The sequence below is a fragment of the Manis pentadactyla genome, chromosome 3 (assembly GCF_030020395.1).
Source record: "Manis pentadactyla isolate mManPen7 chromosome 3, mManPen7.hap1, whole genome shotgun sequence".
NCBI classification, from domain to species: domain Eukaryota; kingdom Metazoa; phylum Chordata; class Mammalia; order Pholidota; family Manidae; genus Manis; species Manis pentadactyla.
Window position 1 is genome coordinate 41,621,734 of NC_080021.1, and position 27,962 is coordinate 41,649,695.

At 33.8% G+C, this 27,962-nt stretch overlaps 1 protein-coding gene across 3 annotated transcripts in view; it reads left to right on the forward strand.

Annotated features, from left to right (window-relative positions):
• The window catches only part of STK3 (serine/threonine kinase 3), a 354,002-nt gene that overhangs the window by 200,589 nt on the left and 125,451 nt on the right, over positions 1 to 27,962 (forward strand). For all 3 annotated transcript variants that reach the window (XM_036875911.2, XM_036875929.2, XM_036875938.2), the window contains 2 exons: positions 7,269 to 7,406; positions 17,428 to 17,553. In XM_036875911.2, coding sequence (XP_036731806.1) covers positions 7,269 to 7,406; positions 17,428 to 17,553 — 264 coding nt within the window. The remainder of the gene's footprint in view (positions 1 to 7,268; positions 7,407 to 17,427; positions 17,554 to 27,962) is intronic.

Consider the following 27,962-nt stretch of genomic DNA (forward strand, 5'->3'; position numbering starts at 1 on the left):
GTTTGTTGTCTGCAGTTTTCCACTGTTACAGAAAGTGAACTATAATCATTTATACACAACTAGCTTTCCATTTTCTTTTCTGGTGACTGAATATTATAGAGCCTTTATCTTAGAATTATCTGTGGCAGAAATTTCATAGAAACATGGAGGTAGTGTGAAGTAGCTATGGAGCCAGATAGACTAGAGTTCCAGTTTTGACAGCCACTTTACTTGCTGTGTGATCTTGAATAAGCTAGTTTACCCTTATGAGCTTCAGCGGTAAACTTGGCTAATAATATGTAACATTATTGTGCATTTACAATGAGGCAGATGCTCTTCTAAATGTTTTTTACATGTATTAACCTAAACTTCAGAACAGCTCTGTGAGATAGGTACTATTATTATTCCCATTTTTAAAATGTAGAAACAGGCATAAAGAAGTAAAATAGGTCAGATAACTACTTACAATGGTGGTATTACTGAATGCAGTGCCATCTAGAGCTGGTTCAGACCTCTGGAGCTGGTTCTCTTATTCACTCTGTGCTGCCATGGTACCAACCACACCCCTTCCCTTAATTGCGTTCCTATGCAGGCAGATTGGCCTTTATTGGCCAGATGAATGGTTACTGAAGTTCCTGCAACTGGAGCTGGAGTGAATTGTGAGGTCATACTCTCAATACTTAAATCCTGTGCTTATTGTAGAAACTATGCTCTAAGAGCAAAAATTTACACTGGATATTAGTATTCTTTTCAAAATCTCATTTCCAAGTTGCTTTTGAGGAAATGCTTTGAGGGAATGAGGAAAGATTTAGATTTGTATTTTTATATTAACATCCAGTAGGCCTTTTGTTATCTTTCCCTCTCCTTTCCCACCTCCATCTCCTTTGTAACTAACAATTTAATACTTGTGTAGCTACGATTTAACTCCTAGATTGCTAGGCAGTTATGGAAGACCAGGGTCTCTTAGACCCAAAAAGGAACCTGAAAAATATGTAGTTCAACCTCTACTTATGTGAAAAATGAGGCTACACAGTCAATCAGGTGGTGAATTAGAACTCAAGCCTGTTTTTCTGACATAGGTCCAGTGTTGTCTTTATTCTCGTACTATTTGCTGTTAAATATTTATAATAGTCTTTTAAAAATTATTATTACTATATATCCTTTTTTAGAAATGGAACATTTCTATTTGACTTAGCAGCATGCTGCCTGTTTATTACATTTATTATAAGGAAACAGTTGTTTGTTCACTTCTTTGCAGTTTTATAAAGTGCATTCTCATCCCTTATCTCATTGTCATTTATTTGTTTTGAAGATAATCTTTTGCTCATATTCCTGAAGTTCTTAAATAGTGGCACAGATTTCTTTGTTATTCTGGCATGTCCATTGCTTCTGTACATTCACAAGTCCAGCTACCTTAGCTTCAGACTTATGCGTTGACTTACTCCACTGAAATTATAATGTTCAGGCATTGCAGTTTCTCAGCTCCAGTTCTTCCCATGTCTTCTGGGTGCTCCTGGAGTCCACGGCCTGAAGAAAATTAGTTGTTTTGAGGCCCTTAAATTTCTTGGCTTCTTAAGACTACTTGTGATCAGGAAAGTTCTTGTTAAGAGTTAATCAGAGGTTCAGTGTGTAGTTAAGCAACACATTGTGTAGAAACAAACACAAGGACAATCGTACCATTTATTATACTAACATTCTTCAATCAAAATGGTGTTAGAGATAAGATAAATTATATGGCTCTAATGTGTGTTGAGGCAGTTTGGTTGGTGGCAAGGAAGAGAGTGAATTGTTAGTCTAAGGCTAGCCACTGATTGCCAAAACTTTCTACAACAGGGGCCTGTTACCGAAACAGCTCATGAAAGACCTGGAGATTCTTAAGATATCTGTCTGATTCATGATTAGGTTAAATTATTGAACAAAATTAAGTCTGTGAGAAAAATCTGTCAGTTACTGATTTTCTAACTTAGAAAAATGGAAATAAAAGGTACAGGGATTTTCCTGGAGACTTAGAGTCTCTGCATTTTGGTAGATCACGTATTAAGACTTATTTGTTTGAACTGTGTGTAGTTCAGTGCTTGTTTGAGAGTAGGATGAAACATTTGAGGATCACTTTATGATAGTACTGGGTAAATAAGAGTTAGAGTTAAGCTTTTTATCCTTGAGTTTTTTAATAGCTACTGCTGAGGTGAGCCTTATATGTTAAGATTATCTGAAGATAAGACTGCAGCTCATTGGCTCAAAGTTCAAAGGAGAGCATTAGCTTCAAGGACATAAATCACTGAGTTGCTATCCATCAATTTGTAACAGAAGTGCAGATGAACAACATTTATCTAGACAATATAGTGTCATGTACCTGCAGTTTGAAGTCAGTCTATGTAGGGGCTTATGTAGGTGCTTTGAACTGTTTTGCAGAGATGAGAGTTCAAATTTATTTTTATTCCTTAATTTGAAGTACCAGGTTGGTTTGTGTGTCTTTTCCAGCAGCCAATATTAACCCCATTTTGCCCATCCTTAAAGCCAGATTAGGTTTTACTTCAGTTATGGCGCTGAGATGAATTAGGTTATTTACAGAACTTTATTTTCTAGCACTCCATTGTTTGCTGTTTGTTTCCTATATGTTAGTTTTTCCCCACAAGTTGGCTGCGAGCTCTGCGGGTCTGAGACATGTGGCTTACTGTAAAATCTGCAGTAGCAGAACTTACAAAGTTAAACATGTAAGGGGACCATCAACTAGAGTAGAAAATTGAGCCAGACTAGATGGGGCCTGTGTCAAAAGGGGAAGAACATATATATACCCTGGGTAAAATATCATTCCAGCAGATTCTTACCTTGTAGAAATGTGAGGTCAATGTTGCCTGAACAAAATATATTCACTGATGCTTTTTGGCCTGTGGCCTATCAGTTTGCTGCTACTTTCTTAGAACATAGTTCTGTATATGCAGAAAATACTTCCTTGTCATTGTTGCTTATTGTGTCATAAAACTGGCTATACTGCTTTTGAAGGACTGACTATCTTAGATGTAGTACAAGTAATATGAAGTAAGATGTGAAAGAATGTTCTCTTCTGCTAAAGGATTTTCCCTTTTTGAAAGAAGGTGAATGCACTAATAAAGAGATTAATTCTTATTCTAGAATCAACACATGGATATTGAATCTTCACTGCTTTGTGCACAGAAAGTTTTGGATCACTTTCCAAGCTAGAAACCTGTGATAACACATTATACTAAGTTGCTGTATATTCTGAGGACTTTCATAAGAGTGATAGAGTGAATTGTTAGGTAACCTGAGTGCCTTGCAATTAAGGTATCTATTTTATTCTTCGAATTCTGCAATAATCATTCATTCTTCCTTTTTTTCCACCACTCCCAAGCAATGTTATTAGGATATACTCTTGGTTCTTCTTTTGCAGTATCTCCTGCCCCATTTCTTCCAATTCATTCCTGTGGATACCATCCTAGTTTGAACTCTTTATCATCTTGGGGCATCTACACTAGCTTCTAACTGCCTTTTCTGTTCCATATTTAGAGTGCATCCAGGTTTTTGGTTTTGATTTTTCTTAATCTGCTTCTTGGGTCATAAACAAACTGATTAAAAACAAAAACAAACATACATACACACCAGGAAAAAAAAGACTTCTTTCAGCTCTGCACTCTCTTGTTGACCAAACTCCATATCCTCCATTCCCCTTCTAATCTTATCATTTCCTATCCCTTAAAGGGTAGTCAGCATGTTCTCCGCTCCTTCTAGCAGTCTCATTCCACTCTCTCGCTTTTCCTTACACTGTTTTTTTCTAAGGGGAATGACCTCTCTTCTTTATGCTTTTTATCACTTCTTTTATTATTGTACTATTCTTTAAACCTTTTACTGTTTGTTCGTTCACTACCAGGGTAGGTTAGAAGTTTCTTAAGGGCAGGGACTGTATTTCCTGCTTCATCTTTGAGCTCCAGATAATGCTTAACACTATTGCAGTGTTTGTAGCAGGCACTAGCAAATATTTTTTAGTTTGATTATTTATATTTTCCCTCATTCATATTTTTTATTGTGGTAAAATGTACACAGCAAAAAATTAACCATTTTAAGTACACAGTTCCGTGAAATGAACTACACTCACGTTGTTACACAACAATAACCACTTCCATCTCCAGAACTTGTTCATTTGCCCCGACTGAAACCTGTGCCCATTAACACGAACTCACTGTGCCAGCTCCCCTGATTCCCTGCTGCCTACAACTGGGCAGCTACTATTCAACCTTTTGGTCTCCATTAATTTGACTATTCTAGGAACCTCTTAGAGGAATCAAGCAATGTTTGTCCTTTTGTGACTGGCTTATCTCACTCAGCATAATGTCTTCAAGGTTTATGTTACAGCATTATCAAAATTTGCCCCTTTTTCAGGTTAAATAATACTCAATTGTATTTATATTACACTTAGAAACCAAGTTTTTTACCACTTTTTGTTTTGTTTATACATTCATCTGTCAATGGACACTTGGGTTATACTTCTGCCTTCTAGCTATTGTAAATAATACTGCTATGAACATGTATGTGCAAATATTTGTTCTATTTCCTGCTTTCACTACTTTTGGAAATATACTCAGAAGAGGAATTGAGGATTGTATGGTCATTCTATGTTTAAATTTTTAAGGGGTTGCCATACTGTTTTCCAGCAGCTGTACCATTTTACATCTCTATGATCAATGTATGATGAAGTTGCTCCACATCCTTGTCACCACTTATCTCCTGTCTTTCTTTTTTTAAATAATAGTCATGCTAATGGATGTGTGTGAAATCTCAGTGGTTTTGATTTGCTTTTCCCTAATGAGTCGTGATGTCAAGTATCTTTTCATATGTAATATGTTCTTTGGAAAAGTATCTATTTAAAAATATCTATTTAAAACCATTTAAAAAATCCGTTTCTTTTGCTGTTGTTGAGTTGTAGGAGTTCTTCATATATCCTAGATATTAGCTGCTTACCAGACATATAACTTGCAAATATTTTCTCCCAGTATGGGTGTCTTTTTACTCTGTTGTTAGTTTCCTTTGATGCACAAAATTTTAAATTTTGATGAAGTCCAGTTTATCTAATTTTTTCTTTTGTTGTCTGGATTTATGGTGTCATTTGAAAGAAATCATTGCCAAATTCATGTCATGAAGCTTTCCCCCTATGTTTTAAGTTTTATGGTTTTAGCTCCTACTGTTGGGTCATTGACCCATTCTGAATTAATTTTTGTATATGGTATAATGTACGAGTCCAAATTCATTTTATAGCATATGCATATCCAGTCTTCCCAGCACCATTTGTTGAAAATACTTATTTTCTCTACTGAATGGTCTTCCCCTCATTCGTATTTCATTGAATGAACTTCAACTTTATTGGCTGTCACAGTTGTGGTTGTTGTAAATTTTGAGATCTTCCCTGTTACTCTCTTGTCTTAGAGACTTAAAACTTGCTTGTGTTTTCTTCCCCACTTAGAAATAAGAGGAGAACCTGGGAAGACATATGTTGAAAAAAGAATGATCATTTCTGTATCCTCTTAACAGCTTCTTGTTTAGATTTAGGAACCCTCTTTGCTTTGTACATCACCTTCTTATTTCTTGAAACATAGTAGAAGTAATAGAATACTAATGTTCTAAATAAAGTCCTTTTTGTAGGTCTGAAAATTTATTTTTAAGTGACTTAGCCTCTCTGGGCTTTTGGTTTTTTTTCTGTTAAGTGAGAAGATTCAGCTAAGTGATATGTCATATATCTTTACTATGGACATTCTATGATTTTAAGATTTTGAATAGTTAATAAAAATACAATGGAGAGTGAAACAGTTTTATCAAATGAGTGCATTAAAATTGATATCCCCAAGAATATATTATCTTTATTACTTTGTCTGCAGTTTTGGTGTTTTCTCTATATATGAACAGAAGTTTTAAACATAGCTATGATGAGTTTCTTTTAGTGGTAAAAAACTTGGTTTCTAAGTGTTATTGGAGTTTGTAGTATTGCCATCTCTATTTTTTTTTATGTACTAAGGAAAAGAGACATTAAGATCATGTACATGAAATATGTTTGTACATGAAGAGAGAGGACCACCAAAACCCAGGTGAAAAAATTGAGAGTAGAACAGAGACAGACACCTCTCTTTTGGAAAGTCAGAGAATTTTGCAATCTAGAATCCTGGGAGTGTTTTGAATGTTTCATCACTGAATACATCTTTGAGAGGCCCATGTTTGTGTGCTACATAGGCATATATTAAGATTGTTGAAAAGCCATTTTTACCTCATCTCATCTGTAGTTTTGATTGCATAATTATATAAATTTACCTGTTAAACTACAGTTACAATATGGTTGAATTCATTTTACTTTGTAAAATATTTGTCACTTACTGTGTTTGCCTCATCATCTGTATTAACTTAATGCAGAAATGAAAACAATAACCACTACTATTTATTGAGTGCTTAATAAATTTGTTTTAATTTTGTTATTGTTTTCATACCTTTTCAAAGAAACAATGTTTTAGTGTCAGTATCTATCAGGAACTATTCTAGATGCCCAGGAGAGAAGTTCATTCATTACAAACAGTGATTTTCTTAAGAAATGAGGGATTAATTCTCTTCGCTGAAAAAGGATGACTAAATACCTAAGAGGACAGGGATGATGGAGACTTTTTAGAGCTTTTGAATTTTGAACTATCTGAATGTATTATTACTAGTACTGTCATTAATACTAAAACCATTAGCAATAAATTACAGTGATATATTATCTTTAAAACCTTTTATTTGGAATCCTGACTCATATGTTTAGAACAAGAAATAAAAGTCTTGGTTCTATCAAGTATTATTTCAAACACAGCACTAATTCTATTTATACTTAAGTATTCTGGGCTGGAGTTGGACTGCTTCTAGTCACTTTGAGCAGCAGGACTTACATAAAACTGAAATGGGAAGTAAATCTGGCATGTAATAGCAAAATTTGGGGGCAGATATGTTTAACTGGAGGATATCCTTCATTTGAAGGGTTAGAAATGCAGTCTTCTTTGGAGACTGATCAAAAATAATAGATAAAATAAAGAATGATGTGCTCAATAAGCTACAATTCAAATAGAGGAAATTTAATGGGAAATGATTACATTAGTTGCAGATGGACTTGCTTCCTGAATTGCAATCTTACTGGAAATCCTAGAACAGCTTAAATTTGTTTTTCAGATTTTGAGTCTGATAAAAAGTTAGATAAAGAGATTTGTTTATTTGGTGTGCTGTTGTGATTCTTACTGTGTCTTTGGATATTTCATTTTTACTAGGCTATTTTTATGATTCCCACAAATCCACCACCAACATTCAGGAAGCCAGAACTTTGGTCTGATGATTTCACCGATTTTGTTAAAAAGTGCCTAGTGAAGAATCCTGAGCAGAGAGCTACTGCAACACAGCTTTTACAGGTCAGTACTTACCCCTCTAGGGAAGGGTATTTTCTTCATCCTTTCAGCTTTCTGACATTGATCAGAATTGCTCTGAGCTTCATTAACTGATTTCTAAAGAAGTAAACCTCCTAAGAAATAGGGATTGATAAAGACACACACACACCCATTCTTATGTGTTCTCTTTGTCTCGTTTTTTCTTTTGTTTTCCAAATTCAATCTTTTCTTTTCCTCTTTCTTTGTATTTTGTTGTTGTCAACTCTTTTTTCCTGAAGTCACTTTGAAACAAACCTTCCAAAGAGCTCTCATTTCAGAAATTAATTCTTGTCTCAATTGTTACTATTGCCCATGTTCTTTTCCCTGCTGTGATTCCTTGATCCATCATTTTGTCTTTGACTTCCTGCTCTGTTGTAAGGTTTGTAAATATAGGATCCCTGAATTCCCTGAAAAGATCCTATGTTGTATATGCTGATTACAAGATTACCTAATTGAAGAGTTTCAGTATTTTTGCTGCAAATATCTGCTACAAGACTTTTTATATCCATAGTGTCAAAAGGGTTTTTATCTGCCTTGACATTTAATACAAGTAGAAATAATTTAATACTTTCAATAAATATTTGTGATTCTTTATTTTCCCAACAATAGGCTCAGACTGCTAAGCTAATAGTAAGTATGTCTCACATTAACAAAACATGATATTTGGAAAATAATACCTTTTGTCAAGTGAAAAGATTCAAAACATGATTCTTATAAAAAGTGATTTTTCCAAATCTATTTTTAAAAAGAGATTTGTTGAGGGTATAAAAACCATAATGTTTCCTAAATATAGTGATTATGTTAAGAAAATTTCATACTCGGTCTCCACAGAAGGCAATTTAACAGTAGCTGTCTAAAATAAAATACCATACAATCTTTGACCCAGCAATTATACTTCTAGAAATTTACTCTACAGAAAACCATGTATGAAGCAACATATGTGTAAAAATATTCAGAACATTGTAATGTTCTGACTGTAATGGCAGAAGATTGGAAACAACATAAATATCTGTCAACAAATTGGAAGCAGTCTAAGGTAACAGTATACACACTTACATACACATATGTGTGTATATGTACATCTATATGTTCATGTATTTATGTGTATGTGCTCTCTCTATATACATATATATACACACACATATATATGTATATATATATATATATATGCATACATATATATATAGTCAATGCTTGTATGCTTGTAGTGGAGTAGCTCTGGAAAAATATGTAAGAAACTAGCTTCCAGAAAAGGTAACTATATGGATGAGAAAACCAGGAGTAAGATAGAGAAAGAGCCCTTTGAATTTTGTGTTATGTGTAAATATTACCTTTCAAAAATTCATTAGTTGAAACATCTAATTTGAAATATTATCAGCATTTCAAAGGAATTTTGAACACATAAATCAAAGACCTACTAGTACTGTTGTCATATTGAGTATCTAAAATATTCAACCCTAAAGAAGGCAAGAAAGGAGTTGGGAACAAAAGGTGCGACAAATAGCACAAAATATGGCAAAAGTAAATCCAAATAGGTCTGATAACTGACTTGGATCATTTAACCAGTATTTTTTTCTAGTCTTTCTTCCATAATCTTTTGTAATCTTTCTTAAGAAAAGAAATTCTGTTGTTTTAGGGTGGGAAAGCATTTAAGGAATATTCTAGCATAATTCCCTAATCTTGTGCATATAAAACTTGAAGCCCAGAAAGTTAATGACTCACTGAAGATCACACAGTGAAAGTGATTGTTCTAGGTTTATTCCATTTGCTTCTTAGCCCCACTCTTCACCCTTTCTCCACCCTTGTCTGCCTAGGAAGTTGACCTGAGAAAGCTACATTAACAAGCTCTGTTACCTTCCAGCTTTTAGCTGGGTTGGCCCAAGCGCCCTTCTTTATAATAAGGGTAAACAATGTAACTGGTTTTGTATAGTGTTTATGGCCAACTTTTTGCTTTCTTGATTTTTATTTTTTCTATTGTACTATTGTTAATCATTCAGGGCTCTCTGTTATAATATGGTGTCTTTGGCCTCTTAAAACTGACCCCTTGCCACCTCCCTTTTTTCCTTTATAAATACTGAAATAATAGATTTGTAGTTTCTTACACAGACCATGTTTTTTCAATCATCTGTACCTTTTCTCATGCTGTTACCCACACCCTTCCATAGTTTAAAAAACCCCTTCACCAGCAGGCTCCTTCTTACTCATTGTCTAATTGTTTCTAACTCAAATTAGGTACTCCTCCAGGAAGTCTTTTTTCCTTCAGCCTTATTTAGGCTAGTTGTCATTTCTCTGTGTTCCCATAAGCACCCTGTGGGTATCATTTACCATATCAGACTTAAACAGCTTGTTTCTGTGTCTTTGTCCTAGTTTGTAATTCAGGGTCAGGGCTATGCCTTTGGGAGGTGACTGCTTTTCCACTCCTGGTATCCAGTATTTAATACATGTGTATTGAATTTAATATGTGTTTATTTAACATAACAAAGTTCTGATTTAAAATGTTTTTTAGATAGGATAATTATCTTTAGTTTCATTAGTGTCACATTAGAAACACTGGAGTCTTATTTTGCTGGATGCCTAGAAGCCATTCTGTCTCTAAAAGGAGATTTACATGGGTCTTTTATATTATGAGTTAAATTATTGTTTAACTCTCAGTGTTCATTTTTTTACTAAGTTTTAGTTGGACACATATTTATAAGCTACATGTACAGATTATGTCATATTGATTTTTAAACCCTATGAAAGAAACAGTTTTTAAAGAGAAGTTCACACTGAATTTTTTTGTGGTGATTTATTTTCTATAACACATTTGTGTCTAAAGTGTAAGTTTTAAAGAATCATAGACTGAAAGGATCCTTTGAAATTTTTTAGTTGAACTCTTAGCAGTTTTTAATAGGTGAGGAAATTGAAATTCTAAAGATATTAAAGGACAGGTTTCAAGATCAACCTAGTCGTGTTAGAGTTCCTGACCTAAAGATGATCCTTAAACCTGCTGGTGAGGAACCTAGAACCTGAAAATCAGCTCCTGCCACTAGTTGGCCTCCTGTGATGAGGTTAGGTTTACTGAGATCTGCCATTATTTGAACTGACCCCTGGGGTTGGCTGAAATATGTGGTGTCATGGTTTACTCTGTGAATACCCATGGCATGTGACTTTTTAAAAAAAATTTAAATATTGTTGATAAACTATCTCATATTGGTTTCAAGTATACAACACAGTGGTTCAGCAGTTACCCATATTATTAAATCCTCACCCCCACTAGTGCAGTTACTGTCCGTCAACAAAGGAAGATGTTACAGAGAGTTTGGCTGTATTCTCCATGCTGTACTACCATCCATCTGATGAACTTATATTATGATTGAGCATTTTTGTGCCCTTTTATCCCTCCCCCACTCCAAACCCTTTCCTATGGTAACTATCAGTCACTTCTCAGTATGACTTATTCTTCTTTTTTACCAATACAAGTAAAGAGTAGAAACTATCTATCTTGTCACTCCTGTATATAATATAATTGTCTTTCTTAAATACTTCCTTTTCACATTGAAATCCATAGCAGTGTTATATTTGCTTTAACCTTTAAGTAATGGAGAAAACTCAAGGAATAAGGGAAATCTATTATATTTATGATATTTTTGCTTTTTCCATTATTTTTTGTCCTGATGTTCCAGAATACATTCTTTTATTACTTTCTTTCTGTCTAGAGGACTTCCTTCAGCCTTTCCTTCAGGGCAGGTCTGTGGCAACGAATTGTCTTAGTTTTCCCTAATCTAAGAATGTCTCAATTTCTTCTTCATTCTTGAAGGATATTTTCACTGGCTATAGAATTCTTGATTGACAGTTTTCATTCAGCACTTGAAGAATGTTGTGCTACTTTCTTCTGACATCCATGGCTTCTTATGAGAAATCTGTCATCTGAATTGTTTTACTCCTTGCTCTTTTTTTTTTTTCCTTTCTGCCATCTTTAATACAAAGAAAAGATGATACACGAGCAAAAACAATATGAGAAAAGATTCATTGAGGTTGGGAGTCTTGAAAGGTTATCTGATGCTATTGAAAAATAGATATCGTTCATATAATTAATCCTCTTTTGAAAAAGTTCCACCCTTATGTCATCAAAAATAGGAAATATCCATTTCATTTTTTTTTTTTGAGAGGGCATCTCTCATATTTATTGATCAAATGGTTGTTAACAGTTAACAACAATAAAATTCTGTACAGGGGACTCGATGCACAATCATTAATCCACCCCAAGCCTAATTCTCATCAGTCTCTGATCTTCTGAAGCACAATGAGTAAGTTCATATGTGGTGAACAAATTCTTACATAGTGAATAAGTTCTTACATGGTGAACAGTACAAGGGCAGTCATCACAGAAACTTTCAGTTTTGATCATGCATTATGAACTATAAACAATCAGGTCAAATATGAATATTCGTTTGATTTTTATACTTGATTTATATGTGAATCCCACATTTCTCCCTTATTATTATTATTATTATTATTATTATTTTTAATAAAATGCTGAAGTGGTAGGTAGATGCAAGATAAAGGTAGAAAACATAGTTTAGTGCTGTAAGAAAGCAAATGTAGATGATCAGGTGTGTGCCTATAGGCTAAGTATTAATCCAAGCTAGACAAGGACAACAAAACATCCACGGATGCAGATGATTTCTCTCAAAAAGTGGGGGTGAGGTTCTAAGCCTCACCTCTGTTGATCCCCAATTTCTCACCTGATGGCCTCCCTGCGACTGTGCCTGTCTTAGGTTGTTCCTCCCTTGAGGAATTTTACCCGTCTCTGGCTAACCAGTCATCTTCCGGGGCCATACATACTCCTTGCTCTTTTTAAGACTTTTCTTTGTCTTAATTTTCATAATTATGATGTGTCTTGGTATGGACTTCTTTGTATTTATCCTGTTCAGCTTCTTGAATCTATAGGTTTATGTCTCACCAATTTTGGGAAGTTTTAGCCATTATTTTTTCAAACACATTTCCAGCCCTAACCTTGTTCTAGGACTACATTAACACAAATGATGGATCCCACAGGTCCCACAGGTCCCTGAGGTTGTGTTAATTTTTGTTCTAGTCTTGGGTATTATTTTGAGACTGTGGATCTTATTTAAATTTCCTGTTATCATGGGTGTCCTCTGACACTGCTTTGGTGGAGGAAAGGGGCACTATCACATTTTTGACAGGTATCACTAGAATCCCAGGTCCCTCACTTGGTTTCCTTTGACATATAGGATGAAGGAGGGGCTCCTTATTACTAATAGGGGAGAGCTCAGAGCCCCCCTGGTGGCCTCTGCTGGCACCGCAGGCTCATTATAGCTGGGTGGTGATGAAAGTTCCAACTCTTCTGCTAAGGCCTCCTCAGATCTCTCTCTAGAATGGATAGAGTGAGGTTTCTTTATAACTTCCTGGTTGGGGTATATGTGCAGGTTCCAACATGGTCTCTACCAACACTTCTCACTGGTGCTGGTGGGGAACATTTTCTTATACTGTCTGGCAGAGATGAATGCCCTAGCTTGATACTTGGTCTTCTCTGACACTCCTCGGTAGCTTCCAGAAGGTGAAAGTCTAGGTTCTCCACTCAGCCTTTGCTGGTCGGTGTGGGGCCAATGTTTTCTGCATGGTATTTGGTTGGAGTACACTGGTCATTGTCTCAAAGTTTTGTCTTGCTAGCTCTCCTTTCCTGATCTATTGGCTTGATAGAGCAGGCTTTCGTAGGGACGTTTTTAGCTTGTGTTAGTTAGTATTTTTGAGTTGCTGGCTTCTCCTGTACCCACTATGGGATAAATGAGATTTTAAAAAACCCAAAAATCAAAAACCCATGGAATTCACAGCTATGTCCTTCTTCAAGTTCCATAGTCCCTAGTCAGTCTGCCACCCTCTCTCTGCATCTTTCAGAGTCTTCCTACCTATGCTTGCCCAGGGTTTTAGTTATACCTTAATGGAGAGATAAAAGGAAAAGTATGACTACTCAATCTGTCAGAAGTAGACATCTCTTCTTCAGTCCACTTTAAATTGTTTTCCCTGAAGATTTTTTTGAATAAATTACTAATTTGGACTCTGTCAGTTTAAAAATTGATATTTAGAACATAAAATTTAAGAATATTACAGACTTTAAAAGAATAAATTTTCAAGCAGCCTTAATTTTTATAATACATGCTTATTTAAATGTTTTTAATTATTTAAATTAAATATTTAAATATTTAAAAATACACAATCAAGAATGTGATAGGTTGATTTGGGGTATATTCTGTCTTTTCATTAGTTCAAGTAGTTTAAGAATTCTCACCCTCTTTTAGTTTAGATGCATTTTAAAATAGTGAGACTTTATTAAGTTTCAGAATTTGGTGTGCATATCTTTTTCTTACTGATATGCTTTTAAAAACACTTCATATAATAATCACCCTCTTGTCCAGCATAAATTTTTTTTAGTTCATGTTTTTTTCCAGTCATCATTTTAAGTTGTATATATTCAAATCATCTTTTTTTGTTTTCTTTTATGGCATTGGATTGAATATATTTTATTAAATGTATATTCTATATTATCCTCTAGTTCTTTTATATTTCCATATTTAAAACTAAGTGTTAACTTCTTAATCTATCTGGAATTTATTTTGGTGGTGTTGTAGTAAAGATCTAGTTTAATGTACCCCCCACCACACACAAACACACACACTCCTCAATACAGACTACTCTCACAGCACTAGTTTTAAATTATTTTTTCCTCACTGGTTGGAGCTGCTATATTCATAATTTGCTAGCTCATTATGTATATTATATTATTAGATTGTATTTCTAAGGGTGTTACATACTGTTTTGTTGTTCTTTCCATTCTTATGTTCGTACCACATGCTTCTCTAGGCATTTAATAAAAAGACATAACTTCTAGGTATTGATATTTCTGTTAATTCAATCTTATTATGTTATTCAGATCATTTATTTTACCTGCTTTGTTTCTTAGTGACTGAAAAAGAAATATTAATATCTCCTATGTCTTACTTATTTAGAACAACTCATGTCAATAATTTTTGTTACATATAATAATGCTATACTAATATATCAAGTTTATAACTATATATTTTTTATTATGTCCCTTATTAACATTAACATTAAATAACTCTTTCCCCATGTACTTTTTTCTGTGTTCAGTTCTGCTTTTTTGAATCATTTTATTCTTGATATCTTTCCATGTTTGACTAATATGTCACTACCTATATTTGACTTTCAACCCAAATTCTTTTCAGTATGCTTTTTACTGAAATATGAGTTGGATTTAGTTATATATGCCATGTAGAGAGCATGTAGTTGAATTTTTCTTATGAACTAGGTCTCTTTTGTACTTAACTAATATACTATTTAGTAAGTGGAAATTCAGCCCATTTATTTCCATTGGTATATGCTAATAACATTTTAATCATAATTGTCATGTTTTATTTTTGCCAACTTGTTTTTCTGATTTTTATTGTTGTTGGTTTTTTCTTTATGTTTCTTTGCACTTTGAATTTTTCCACCTGCTGCTAAAAAGTCTTTAAAAATAATCTTTAAAAATCTGCCAGTGTGTCTGATAAAAGTTCCCTTCTGACTCAAGAATATTCAAATAATATGACCTTGTTCTTCAAATACCCTTTTAACTTTGTTAGCCTGTTCCTCTTTGTTGGTGAAAATCATGCTTGTAGCAGTTATATAGAGAAAACAGTACAAATGAAAGACATACCAACATTTTGAAATTAACAACCTTAAATTATGTAGATTAGTGGTAGCCTAATACTGTGGTCAGTTCACAATGAACTTTACAAAAGTAAGTTTGCAGTGGACTGGTTGAACCATATATGGACATTGGCAGTTTTTAAATATGTAACACTGTGGCTTGGTGATTGGCTCACCATTTTCCCTTAGAAGATAAAGTATAATACAGTTTGAGATTTCTGTGCCTTTTTAAAGCGATATTATTCTACTGGTTCCCAATTTTTGCAGTGCTGGTCTTCTACTTCTGTTAATACATAGTCACTAAATCCTTAAGAGTTCATGTCAGATTCACTGTTTCCTTTCACTTGTGGCATTTTTTTAAACCCAGGTTCTTAATAATTCGCTTCTGTATTATTACAGATGCTTCCTAATCTACCTCATATCTGAACTCTACTGTAAGATTATGCTATCAAAGACATACTTTTCCTTACATTATTCTCTTGTTTATGTAAATTAAGTAGCTCTCAGACAAAATACAGGCATCTCATCCTAAGCATGTATCCTTGTTGTCCCACTTTACCTGTATCTAAACTCACAGAACACTATTTCACCAAATAGTGTTTTGGTTTTAACTAGACAGATCTTCCTACTGTGTTCTAACATACATCCTTTGTATTTGTTTCTGTTGTTCATACTTGTCCTCCAATCTAACAGTTCTGTTTCTTCTGTATGAGGCATCTGAGATTCTGTCTCCGATTCTTCTACATCGCTTAATCATATAGTTTGTGCCAAACATTATGAATGTAATTTGTATGTCACCTTGTAATTTTTTGGTATTTGTCTTTTATTCTTTATTCTAGGTAATAAGTTTCTTAAGGGCAGAGAACGTATCTTCAGTTATTATATTTGTAACCTTTCTACTAGTGTTTCTCAAAAATTTTCAGAACCCCAAAATTGGGGTTCCTTCCTTCTTGTAATTCCACCATCCTCTGGGGCACTGTATTGGTCTGTTTTCCAACTTAGCAGAAAGAAAAGAAATCATGGAAGAGAGCACACTCCATGTTGTAAAGCCCAGATCAGGAAGTGGAACACTACACTTGGATTTGCATTCTACTCATGAGAACTTAGTCACAGTCATAACCAGCAGAAAGGGAGGCCGAGAAATATAGGATCTAGCAGGGCTGCCATAGGTCCAACCACAATTCTGTTTTAGTGATTGACTAGGGGTTTCCACCACAACTATGTTAACAGAAGTTAATCTATCTGGTGATTAGTTTATAACTTGAGAAATAATTTATTGGTTCTTTGCCATTGATATTAGTATTTCTGTAATCTGGTAAAATCCTTGCTCATAGTTTCCCCAAATGATATGTTCAACACTTTAAAGCCTCTTCCAAGTATCTATAATTTCTTCTTTAGTACTAAAAAATGGTTTTATCTTGAAGAATATTTTTGTGTTCTGTGACCTTTATTAAAATAACTCAGATGGCTCTTGACTCTTATCAACGGACATGTAATTATGAATATTACATTTTGAAGCTGTAGTGCTGTCTCCAAATTAGGTTATCTATCCCAAATTATGCTTATAACCTGTCCCTCTACTTTATCTCCTGCTCTACCACCTCAATAAAAATGTCATCAAAAACCAAGGTCTATTCTGGTCATTTCCCTTCTGTTTAGTTGTAACAAGCTCAGATATTTTAGCTAGATCAGGGTCATAGAAAAAAAGAAGTTAAAAGTTATTTTATATATAGTATAGAAATGAGGCAGTGTTTATATATGAAAAATGTTTTTCTTTTATCACTGGTTTTTATTTCTCTATTGGGATTGATATTATTTAATATATAGTAAAATAGAAAATTATGTAAAAAGAAGTAAGGAAACAGCTGTCCTTCTTTTGACCACTGATACTGTCAGCTTAAGATTAAAATCTAGTTGTAATACCAAAATAATTTTATATTTATATGCAGTGTAATCACCAATCTTTTAAATTTTTAAAATTATTTTTTACTACCTAATCTACACTTCTTTGGACAATTATATCTTTAAGGGTAATGATGTTTTATTAACAGATTTGCATATTTGTTTGTGTGCTTTAATGGTTTTTTTAAAAACAAGTAAATCTAGTAGCAAAGTCTGTTTTTAGAACAGATGAAATATTCTCTTTCCTTAACCTACACATCCAATTCTATATGAAAGAACAATCATTGAAGCCTTTGATCCTGGTTATATAACATTTATGTGTTGTTTTAACATTTTTTCAATACATTTCAGAGACACATTTTTAATTTTATACCATTGATTTTTACTTTTTTAGCATCCTTTTATCAAGAATGCAAAACCTGTGTCGATTTTAAGAGACCTGATCATAGAAGCTATGGAGATTAAAGCTAAAAGACATGAAGAACAGCAGCGAGAACTGGAAGAGGAGGAAGAAAATTCGGTTTGTAATTACCTTCAAAAAGTTGATTTTTTATTTCTCAGTTATTTTTCTGTAATTTTTTTCTTTAAATATATCAATATATCAATAACACTGCTTCATTATACAAGTGGGGTATGTTTGTTCATTAAATCTGAAGATATATTTTGTTTTGCATTCAATGTTTGCTATCCTTTTCTAATATCTTAAGAGTTAGTGATTAGTGGAACGTAAGGCTGATAGGGTAAGCTACAAGCAGCTAGTATCTAGTTGACACCAACTCTGTTTAATAAATGTTGTCTTCAATTTGGTCAGTTTTATGACTTACCTTCTGAAACTTTCTTTTAAGTGGTTGTCAACTGTGCTGTATATAAAGAGTACCACAATAGAAGATGGGTCACTAAGAGAAAGCAGAGTATAAGGACATGGCATATTCAACCAGTTTATTCAATTTACTTTGATTCATCAGTAAATTTTAATAACAAAATAAGATAATTATATCTGTATATCACATTTTATAGTGTAATGCTTCTTTTCTTCACTAATGTTATTCCCTTGTTTCAAATAATACACTTTTTTCTTTCTGGTATATATTTAGAGGTGAACATCTCTTGGTATTCAGATAGTCTTAAGATCTAAAAACAAATTATTATATTATTGCTTGAAAATGTAATTGGTATCATCTATATTTTCCCTTAGAAGTTTTTTTTTATCATATAGATTCTGTATATATAAATAGTATTATTTTGCTAATTCAAGTTTAGTTTTAATTTTAGAGACTAGTCATCCAATTGGAATTTCTTTTGAAACTCTTTTACCCTTTCACCATTTGTTAAGTCTTGTTATATGGTAGCCCAGGACAAAAACAAGTATGAATCTTTTCAGAGCTGATTTATAATCATTTTGTTCAGATATGCAGCTCTAGCAGTTTCTATTTGGCAGTGAGTGTAGGCTGCCTGATGAGGCAGATGCTTTAATCTTATATTCTAGATTAAAATTTTTTACCAATAAATTCACTATTCAGAATTCTAAGTAGCATCCTCTTAGAGGTGATTTGTCTTTAAGTTTGTGATTGTGTATTCTGTGAAGATAAATAAGTGTTGTGAAATAATATAAAGACCTTGGTTCTTGCTCTCAAAGGGTTTTATAGTTCCCATTGAGTTCCTATGTAGTGAGAGACACAGTTTTTTATTTCTCTCTAGATAACATTTGTAAATATTAAATTTTTTTATAGTTTCAAAAGCACTTTTATCATATTATTTCCTTTAATCCTTGAAAAAAGATTGGCTATATATATATTAATAAATAGTAAATAAAATGGAATAATAATATATGCATTATTATAAATGTAATTATATGTATATTATTATTATTCCATTTTGCAGATTAGTGAAATTAGGTTAGGAGAGAAGTGATTTACCAAAATTCACAAAGCTACTGAGGAAGCAGGAAATAAAACTAGGTTTTTTACTTTTAGCTTCCATGTTCCTTCATTAATACTTTATGCTCACTTTCAATCAAACATTTATTAAGTACTTCTAAAATTAAACAACATTGGCTCATTAGAGTTGTACAATTTCTGATAAGGTTATGTTCTCAAGGAAGTCCAGTCTTCTGTGTTGGTACCTGTCTGCCTTTCCTTCCACCTAATGCAAAACTTGTTATATGTGCCAGACTACTGAGCTGCCTTTAATTATGGATAGGTGATTATTTTTGCTTTGCTTTTAAACTTCCTGTACTTACTGGCTGGTTTCCATTTTTGATGGGTAAGGAATCATTGGATACCCCAGAACTTAACAGTTTTTACTAGTTTTAAGACCTTGCCAACTTGCTAAATGACTTCCTTTACTTTCCACTACTTCAGTGATCTCTTTCTTTACTATTTTCCTCTCCTTCATTGAACTATGCTACATTAATCTCCTTTTATATTTTAATTTTTTTTTAACATGCCTAAGACCTTTCCTTACTCAGGTCCTTTGCATGTGCTATTCTCTCTGCTTGAAACACTCTTCTTCCAGAGAACCTACTATATGACTTGGTTCTCATCTTTTGGGTCTCAGCTTTAAATATCAATTAAAGTACCCTTAAAAATTAGCAGCATAAAGCAATACACATTTATGATTTATGATATCTGTAGATCAGTATTTCATGAGTGGCTTAGTTGGATGATTCTGGCTCATGGTCTCACACGAGGTTTGTCAGAGAGAGCTACAGTCATCTGAAGGCTTGACAAGGTCTGGAGTTCCAAGATAGCTAACTTACATGACTGTTAGTGGACAGCCTCATTTCCTTGCCATGTGGGACTGTCTATAGGGCTACTTGAGAGTCTTTATACCATGGCATGTGGCTTCTCTCAGAGTGAGTGATCCAAAAGTGATCCTGACAGTCTCAGGAATTTCATATTGTCACTTCTGCCACATTTTGTTTGTTAAAAGAAGTTACTGGTCATTGAAAATGGTAGAGTAGGGAGCTCCAAGAATCAGTGCCTCCACAGAAGCAACCATTGAGTTGGCAAAAACTAACAAAGCAACTTTTTCAAAACATTGAAATGTAATTAAAAAAACTTATGCAAACTGGGGAGTGCTTAGAGAAGGAGCTGCTAAAGTTTGGTAAGAAAATGTTGTGGCATTTTGTTTACATGTCTGCCACTCCCCATTTTATAACTCAGTGGCAGCCATGGGAACAGCAGTGGAGAGAAGGGGTGGAAGAGAGTAAAAACCTTGTTTTCAGAAAATTGTACTATTGCATTTTGACCTGTCTGGCCATTCCCTGAGGGACCAGCACGGAGGGTTGCCTTTGTTTTGGGCCTCTTGAGCAGGAGCAGTTTCCTGGATGGTGTCTGTCAAAATGTCTAAATCTTCTAGTAATATCACACAAGTTTAGCAAAGCTACAGGGTATAAGATCAACACACAAAAATCAATTGTGTTTTTATGCACCAGCAATGAACAGTGGAAACAGAAAATAAGAAGACAATTCCACTTACAATAGCATCCAAAAGCATGAAATACCTGAAAATAAATTTAACCAAGGAAGCAAGACTTGTACAGTGAAAGTACAAACTGCCAAAAGAAATGAAAGAATACCTAAGTCAGTGGGAGGATGTCTCATGTTCATGGATTGAAAGACTTTTAATATTGTTAAGATGGTAGTATTCCACAAAGTGATTCACAGCTTTATCCAGTCCCTATTGAAATTTCAGTGATCTTTTTTACAAAATAGAAAAGCCAATTCTCAACTTCATATAGAACAAGGGGTCTCAATAGCTAAAACAATATTGAAAAGAACAAAGTTGGAGAAATAACTTCCAATTTCAAAACTTTCATAAGGCTACAATATTTGAATCAATGTGGTACTGACATAAACACAGACATGTAGGCCAATGTAATAGAATTGAGAGTCCAGAAATACTTCTATTGCTTATTGGTTTTCACCCAATGTATAGAGACCATTCAAAGGAAAAAGAATAGTCTCTTTAACAGATGGTGCTGAGCTAACTTGGTAGCTACATGTAAAAGTGTGAAGTTGGATCCTTCCCTCTTAGCATATACAATAACCTTTTAATATACAGTCTAACTGGAAGGATCAACAACCTAAATATTAGAGCTAAAATGTTAAAACTCTTAGAAGACATAGGGGTAATCTTTATGACTTTGGATTTAATGATAGATTCCTTGATATAACCCCAAAGTATGAGTAACAAAATAAAAAATAGATAAATTGAACTCATCGAATTAAAAACTCTTTACATCAAAGAATATTATCAAGAAATGAGGAGACATCCTATAGAATGGGAGAAAATATTTGCAAATCATGTATTTGATGACAGTCTAGAATCCAAAATATATAAAGAACTCTGACAACTCAACAAAAGACCAACACCTAATTGAAAAATAAGCAAAGGATTTCAATAGACACTTCTCTAAAAAATATAGAAATGGCCAACAAGCACATGAACTGATACTCAGCAACATTAGTCATTAGGGAATTGCAAATGAAAACCACAGTGAGATAACCATTGGTGGTAGATCCACTAGATGTGTGGTGATAAACAAAAAAAAACCAGACAATAACAAGTGTCGGATGAGGATACGGATTACTTGGAGCCCTCATTCACTGATGATGGGAATATAAACTGGTACAAATACTGTGGAAAACAAGTTAGTAGCTGAAAACAACTTAAAAAGTTGGACATAGGATTACCATATGATCCAGCAATTCTGCTGCTAAGTATATGTCCCAAAGAATTGAAAACAAGTATTCAAACAAATTTGTACGTGAATGTTCACAGTAGCACTATTCTCAGTAGCCAAAAGGTAGAAACAATCAATTGTCCATCAACTGATGAATAAATTGTGGTATATGCACACAATGGAATGTTAGTCACAAAAAGGAATGAAATATTGATACATGCTACAACATGGATGAATCTTGTAAACATATACTAAGTAAAAGAAGCCAGAAGTAAGAAGTCATATTGTATGATATGAATTATCCTGGATAGGTTGATATACAGAGACAAAAATCAGATTGCTGGTTGCCAAAGACTAGGCAGGAGGGGAGGAGAGGGAATGGGGAGTGAATGCCTAATGGGTAAAATATTTTGTTTTGGGGTGATGGAAATGTTTTGATACTAGATAGAGGTAGGTGATTGTTGCACAACATTGTAATGGACTAAATGTCACTAATTACACACTTTAAAATAATTTTATGTTACTTGAAGTTCACCTCAATTAAAAAATAAAAACAAGTCACTTAGTCTGCCTTACTATCAAGCAGAGGTAAATTAGGCTTTACCTTTTGAGAAGAAAATTGTCAAAGAATTTATGGATCTTTTTTAAAACTAGCACAGACTGTCCTATAGGTGCAAATTATTTACATTCCTTGCCCATGCAGAATAACTCCCTACCTCTTAAAAACTGTCTCCTCATTGCCTCAAGTACTATCCCTTTAGATTATCAACTCAAAGTTATTTGATCTTCTAAACCACATTTGGGAAGAGATGAGAGTCCTTCAGTCTAGTTAACCTCAATCTGAAGACCTGTGAATTAAAGAAATGTTATCTGCCCCTCACATGCCCAGTATACAATGGTGGTCAGGCACAAGATTATCACTGTAGACAATTCTGTTCAAAAAGAGGGAAAATAGGAGGCATAGGATTCACTACTCCATGGTAATTTTGGAATCTAGCCAAGAAAATGTTAGAAGTTCCTTGATTAGCTCAGTTTGTTCCTGCCCTGAAATAATTCTCCATGACTCTCTACTGTACTCTCTGAGTTCTTGCTTCTGCCCTCTGAGCCATACTTTTTCATGGAAGCTAGCCTGTAGTTAGAACTAAATGGCTTTCTCAGTCTGCTTCCTGTCTGTAGAAGTTTGAAGGTCCAGAGTTCTCTTTTTATTTTGTGCTATTTTTGTTCCTACTCAGACCATGCTGCTGGTGTTTTTGCTGAAAAACTTTGTGGGTCTTTTATAAATTTTACTGTGGTCCACTCCATTAGAATAGACTACAGCCATAAATTTTGTTGAGATAATTGCTTCTTTACCTTGGACTCCTACTAAGACATGCTGGGGGACAATGCCCTTATGTTCTTAAAAGCCATCTTAGGTGCCTTGTCTCTTTCTGAAGTCTTAACAAAGGATTTTACAGTCACCTCTGCAGCTTGATTTTTAGACCATGCTTTCCGAATGTCCCTTGGGATTAGATGTTTGCTTGGAAGGAAGTTTTTGTATAACTGTAGCAGATTTAGTAAATCAGATTTAGTAAGGATATTTTATATTTGAGGTAAAATTATTGGTTACAAAATGAAATTCATTAAAAGAATTCATTAACTTGTTATTTCTCATTTTCCCCATATAATTAAATTATAATTCTTAAAAGTCCTTGCTCAGTGTTTACATTGTTATGACTATGTAAGTACTGTTTCCAGGGAAACATAATAATATAGTGTGATTACATTGTTCTTTTTGTGATTTCTGGAATTAGTAATTATATGTTTTTGTTATTGTTTGTTGTTCTGTTAATTTTTCTATGAACCTATCACTAATTTGCCCTCAAATGTTACAACCCCACACTCTCTGCAGGAGCTATAAAATCCTCTGTGTATGTTCAAGCACAGATCATTTATTAATATCATACTTTTTCCTGGACTAATTCTTTCTTTAGCTCTCCTCCTCTCATCAGAACCAGCTGCTTTCTTGTCTTCAGCAGCTGTCATCCTAAGACTTCCCTTCAGCATCATCCTGGGACTCTCCTTTTCTTTTCTTCTGTTGTGGATCCTGTGTTCCCTGGATCTTGTCTACATTGTTTTACTTCTTTATTTTGATGAACTGTATCTCTCAGAAGCTCCCAGACCTTACCAGTTTTCTTCAGACCTTGCATATCAGACCATGTCTTCATTCTACCTTTACCCTTGATTGATTATAAAAGCCTGCATTTGAAATAATGTCACCTTAAAATCTTGAAGGTCTTGCTTTATTTTCTAACTCAGCAGTAATGGTGATGAGAAGACAGATGACAATCTGATCCTTAATCCTTTGAATGTTACAAAAGATTTTTAGATTTTCCCTTCTCCCTGTTATTTAAGTTCTGTGTAATTTTGTTTTTGCTGTTTCTTGATAATTTTCTGTCTCCTTCCTCCTCTTTCTCTGAAACTCCTTTTATTTGGTTGTTGTACCTGTTAGATTTATGTTTCAATGATCTTCCCTGTTTTTTTATTTTTTTCGTTCTTTTTTGGAGGTCTCCTCAAGTTTATCATCCAACACTTTTTTTTCCTTATCAAATATTTAATTTCTAAGATATCTTCCTTTTTCTCATTTTTATTACATTATCATTATCACTTTGAGTTTTCTTCAACTGTCTGCCCTTGTCTGTGTTTCCTTTGTGTTTGTTTTGATCTCTGACTTTTCACCTTATGGGCTTTCTTCAAAGGTCTACTGATTATAAACTAAATGTTTGAGATAAACACTAAAATTGTCTACTGGAAACTCTGTAAGAGTAGAACTAGTTGACTTGTGAACCTTACTGTAAAAGATGTTAGGATCCATGGCTCTGGGGCCTGAATTTGCTTGGTTCTTTTGACTTTTCTCCTTGCAAGCTTAGGTTTTGGGTTTCTTTGATATGTTAAGTTAGCTATTACTTATATATTTATTTGACTTCTAGCTTCCAGATTTTTTTTATCATCTCCTGGTTGCTGTTGTCTCCTCCCCCATGCTCTATGTCTTTATGAGTTTATGCTTTTCTGTGCCTTTATTGTAATTTTGGAAGAGTTTTGGGAGGGATAGGTATAAACCCATTTGGTCAATCCTCCATTTTAATGGAAACTCCTGTCATTTATTTCTTGGGTATTCTGAAATTGTAATTTTAAGTACTGAATTTTTAACATGATTTTTAGTATCTTTACAATGAAATTTATGAAACACTACATATGTTATAATGATTATAAACTCCTTGAGTACCCATAAATTAGCACAATTCAAAGAAAACTTATATAACTTGTTCAATTCTTACTTATTCTGGATAATTTGTAAATCAAAGTAATCTAGGAAGGAAAGGAAAAACTTCTGAAAGATACTACAAGAAATCAAGGAAATTTAAGGCAAGTCATCACATTAGTAGTTAGAATAGAAGTAAATGGATATTTTTTCTTTTCTGAGTCACTGTTTCTTTTACAAAATAGTTTTCTTTAGATGGTGGAATAAAGGTACAGTCTCAGACCTCCAGCCCCACCCTATGAAAATAGTTGCAGAATAATGAGCTATTTTCTGATTCATGCTATGACTTGCCTTAACATCTGTATCTGTGATGTAAAGACTGTTGCTTTGTAATGTCTCCTGATTTTCATTCATAATTCATTTTGGTTACCTTTGGTCTGTGAAATTTGCTGGTTCTGTTTTGGAATTTGCTTCAACTTGGGGCATTTATTTGACCAACTCCTGCTAGTTATGGTACTGGGGACTGGCTATCTTTTAGGACATGGCAGAAGGTTTGGGATGGATAGTTCGATGTCCTAGTTGTTTTCACTGAGTTTCCTCCCCCCCACATTTTTGTTTTTTTCCCCTCCTCTTTGATTATTTCAAAAATGAATGGTCTATTCTGCATGTGGGAGACCTGTGGTGCCAGTTTTACCTCTGCATTTACTTTTATCCCAGAGTACCTGTATTCTTTGACAGACTGTGGTAGCTAATTTTAGTCCTGACATTGGATTGGTTCTTACCAGTGACTAGATTAATATGACACTGAGACAGTTTGTCCTCAGATCATTGAAGAATTTCATAAAGCTAAGTTTTGAAGTAATGTAGATTGAATTTTTCCTGATTTCAAATTCTAGAGCTGTGAAATTCATCATATTTAGTTGCTATAAGAGATACTTATACTCAATATTTGGGTATTAATACTTGAGCTCACTGTGGATCCCACTTTTTCCATTCTGAGTGAGTGTAATTTTCAGGGAATTTATCAGTTACACCAATATTAACTTACAAATTTTCCAAATTTAATTTTCTTCCACACAGGTCAGTTTACTACAGATGGAGAAAAATTATGGCCTAAAATTAAATCGACATTTCCATCAACCTTCAATGTGACTTTTGAAAAGGAAACAGTATTTATGATAACCATTTCAAGATATGTTGTTTTTAAAAATTTAGGGACATACACCTGTGTCCTGGTTAACTATTATAAATAAACCTCTTTAACTTTTTTTTATTCAGGAAAGATAAGGAATATGATTAGAAATAGTGCCTTATGAATTTGATTTTTATACCTATTATAGAAAAAGCTTGTCTGATGAGAATATATCTTGACAAATTGACATGTTTTGATAGGTGCTGAGGTAATTGTACAGATTTTAAAAATTAAACAAATTGCAAACAGAGATTTCTGCAGCAGGTTAATCCCAATATCAGAGTTTTTGTGTTAATTTAAGCATTGCCTGACATGACAAAGGTCTTTTTTTGGCATTTCTGAGCATGTGATATAAATTTGGTGCTCAGATGGGTCAACTGTATTACCTAGTAGAAAAAAATTGTTTTCTAGATGTTAGTGGAAGTTATTCCCAAATCTTTAATATGAGTTGATTAAATAACATAACTGTTTGTTCCTATTTGCTGTAAATACCTGACTTGCCTGTAGAAAGTCCACTTTCTAAAGAGTGTCTACCAACAGAGTTCCTCTTTCTATCAATACAACTTCCAAATACATTTTGTTGTCACTTAGGAGCATGCATAATAGGATATAAAGCAAACCTATGTGAATTGTTTCTGCTGCATAAGAGTTTACATTTTTTTTCCTAATAAAGGATGCCATTTTTAAAATAAAGTATGCTTAGGGAATTTTTTTTTAAGCATCTACATATTCAAGTTTGCTAAATATTCTCTAAATATCTTATTCTGAAAAGAGATTCCAACAAAGTTTCTGGTTAAGAGTTCCGTTCTTGTCAGTACAAAAAACTGTTTACATGAGTCACGGAAAGTCTGTATAAAGTCTGTAAAGTTAGTTACCACTAATAGAAAAATAATTCCTTGGGGTCTGTGATATTTAATATAATATGTAGAATATTCAGCAAGTGGCTAGATCATTCCATCTCTGTCTTTGTATATTTAAATTATGTGGCTCCTTCGAGGAAAAAAGTAACCATGCTTGGTTTTTTCTCTGAGAAATTTCTGATTTAATTGCTATAAGCTGAGGCCCAGGCCTCAGAGTTTTAAAAGGCTCCCTAGCTGATTCTAATGTGGGTGAAAACTGTTGACCCCTAGTTCTAGTGTTGGGCTTTGTGGCAAGTATTTATTTGAGTTAAAAAATGAAGGATTTCCTCCATTTTCTTTTTCTAAATTAGCTTTTTATTTTTGAATAGTTTTAGATTTACGGAAGAATTGAAAAACAGTACAGAGAATTTCCATATATCCCATACTCAGTTTCCCCTATTATTAACATCGTATGTGAGTGTGATACATTTGTAACATTAATGATCCAGTATTGATAAATATTTTAAACTAAAGTCCGTACTCTATCCAGATTTATTTAGTTTTTACTTAATGTCATTTTTCTACTTCAGGATCCGTCCAGGATCACACCGCATTACATTTAGTCATCATGTCTCCTTAGGCTCTTCTTAGTGTCACAGTTTCTCAGATTGTCCTTGTTTTTGATAATGTTGAGAGCTTTGAGGAATGCTGGTTAGGAATTTTGTAGAATGTCCCTCAATTGGGATTTGTTTAATGTTTTTTTCTTATGATGACGCTAGGGTTATTGGTTTTGTGGGGGAGAAGACCACAGAGGTAAAGGCTAGGCTAAAGAAAAAACTTGTTTCCTCCACTCACAACACTTCTGACATCAAATGTGTGGATTTTCCATACCAGGCAATTCTCCATTTACCTGCAGACACGAACAGGGTGTCCTACAGTTCAATTCATTCTGACACTAATTGCCTGGAGTTAG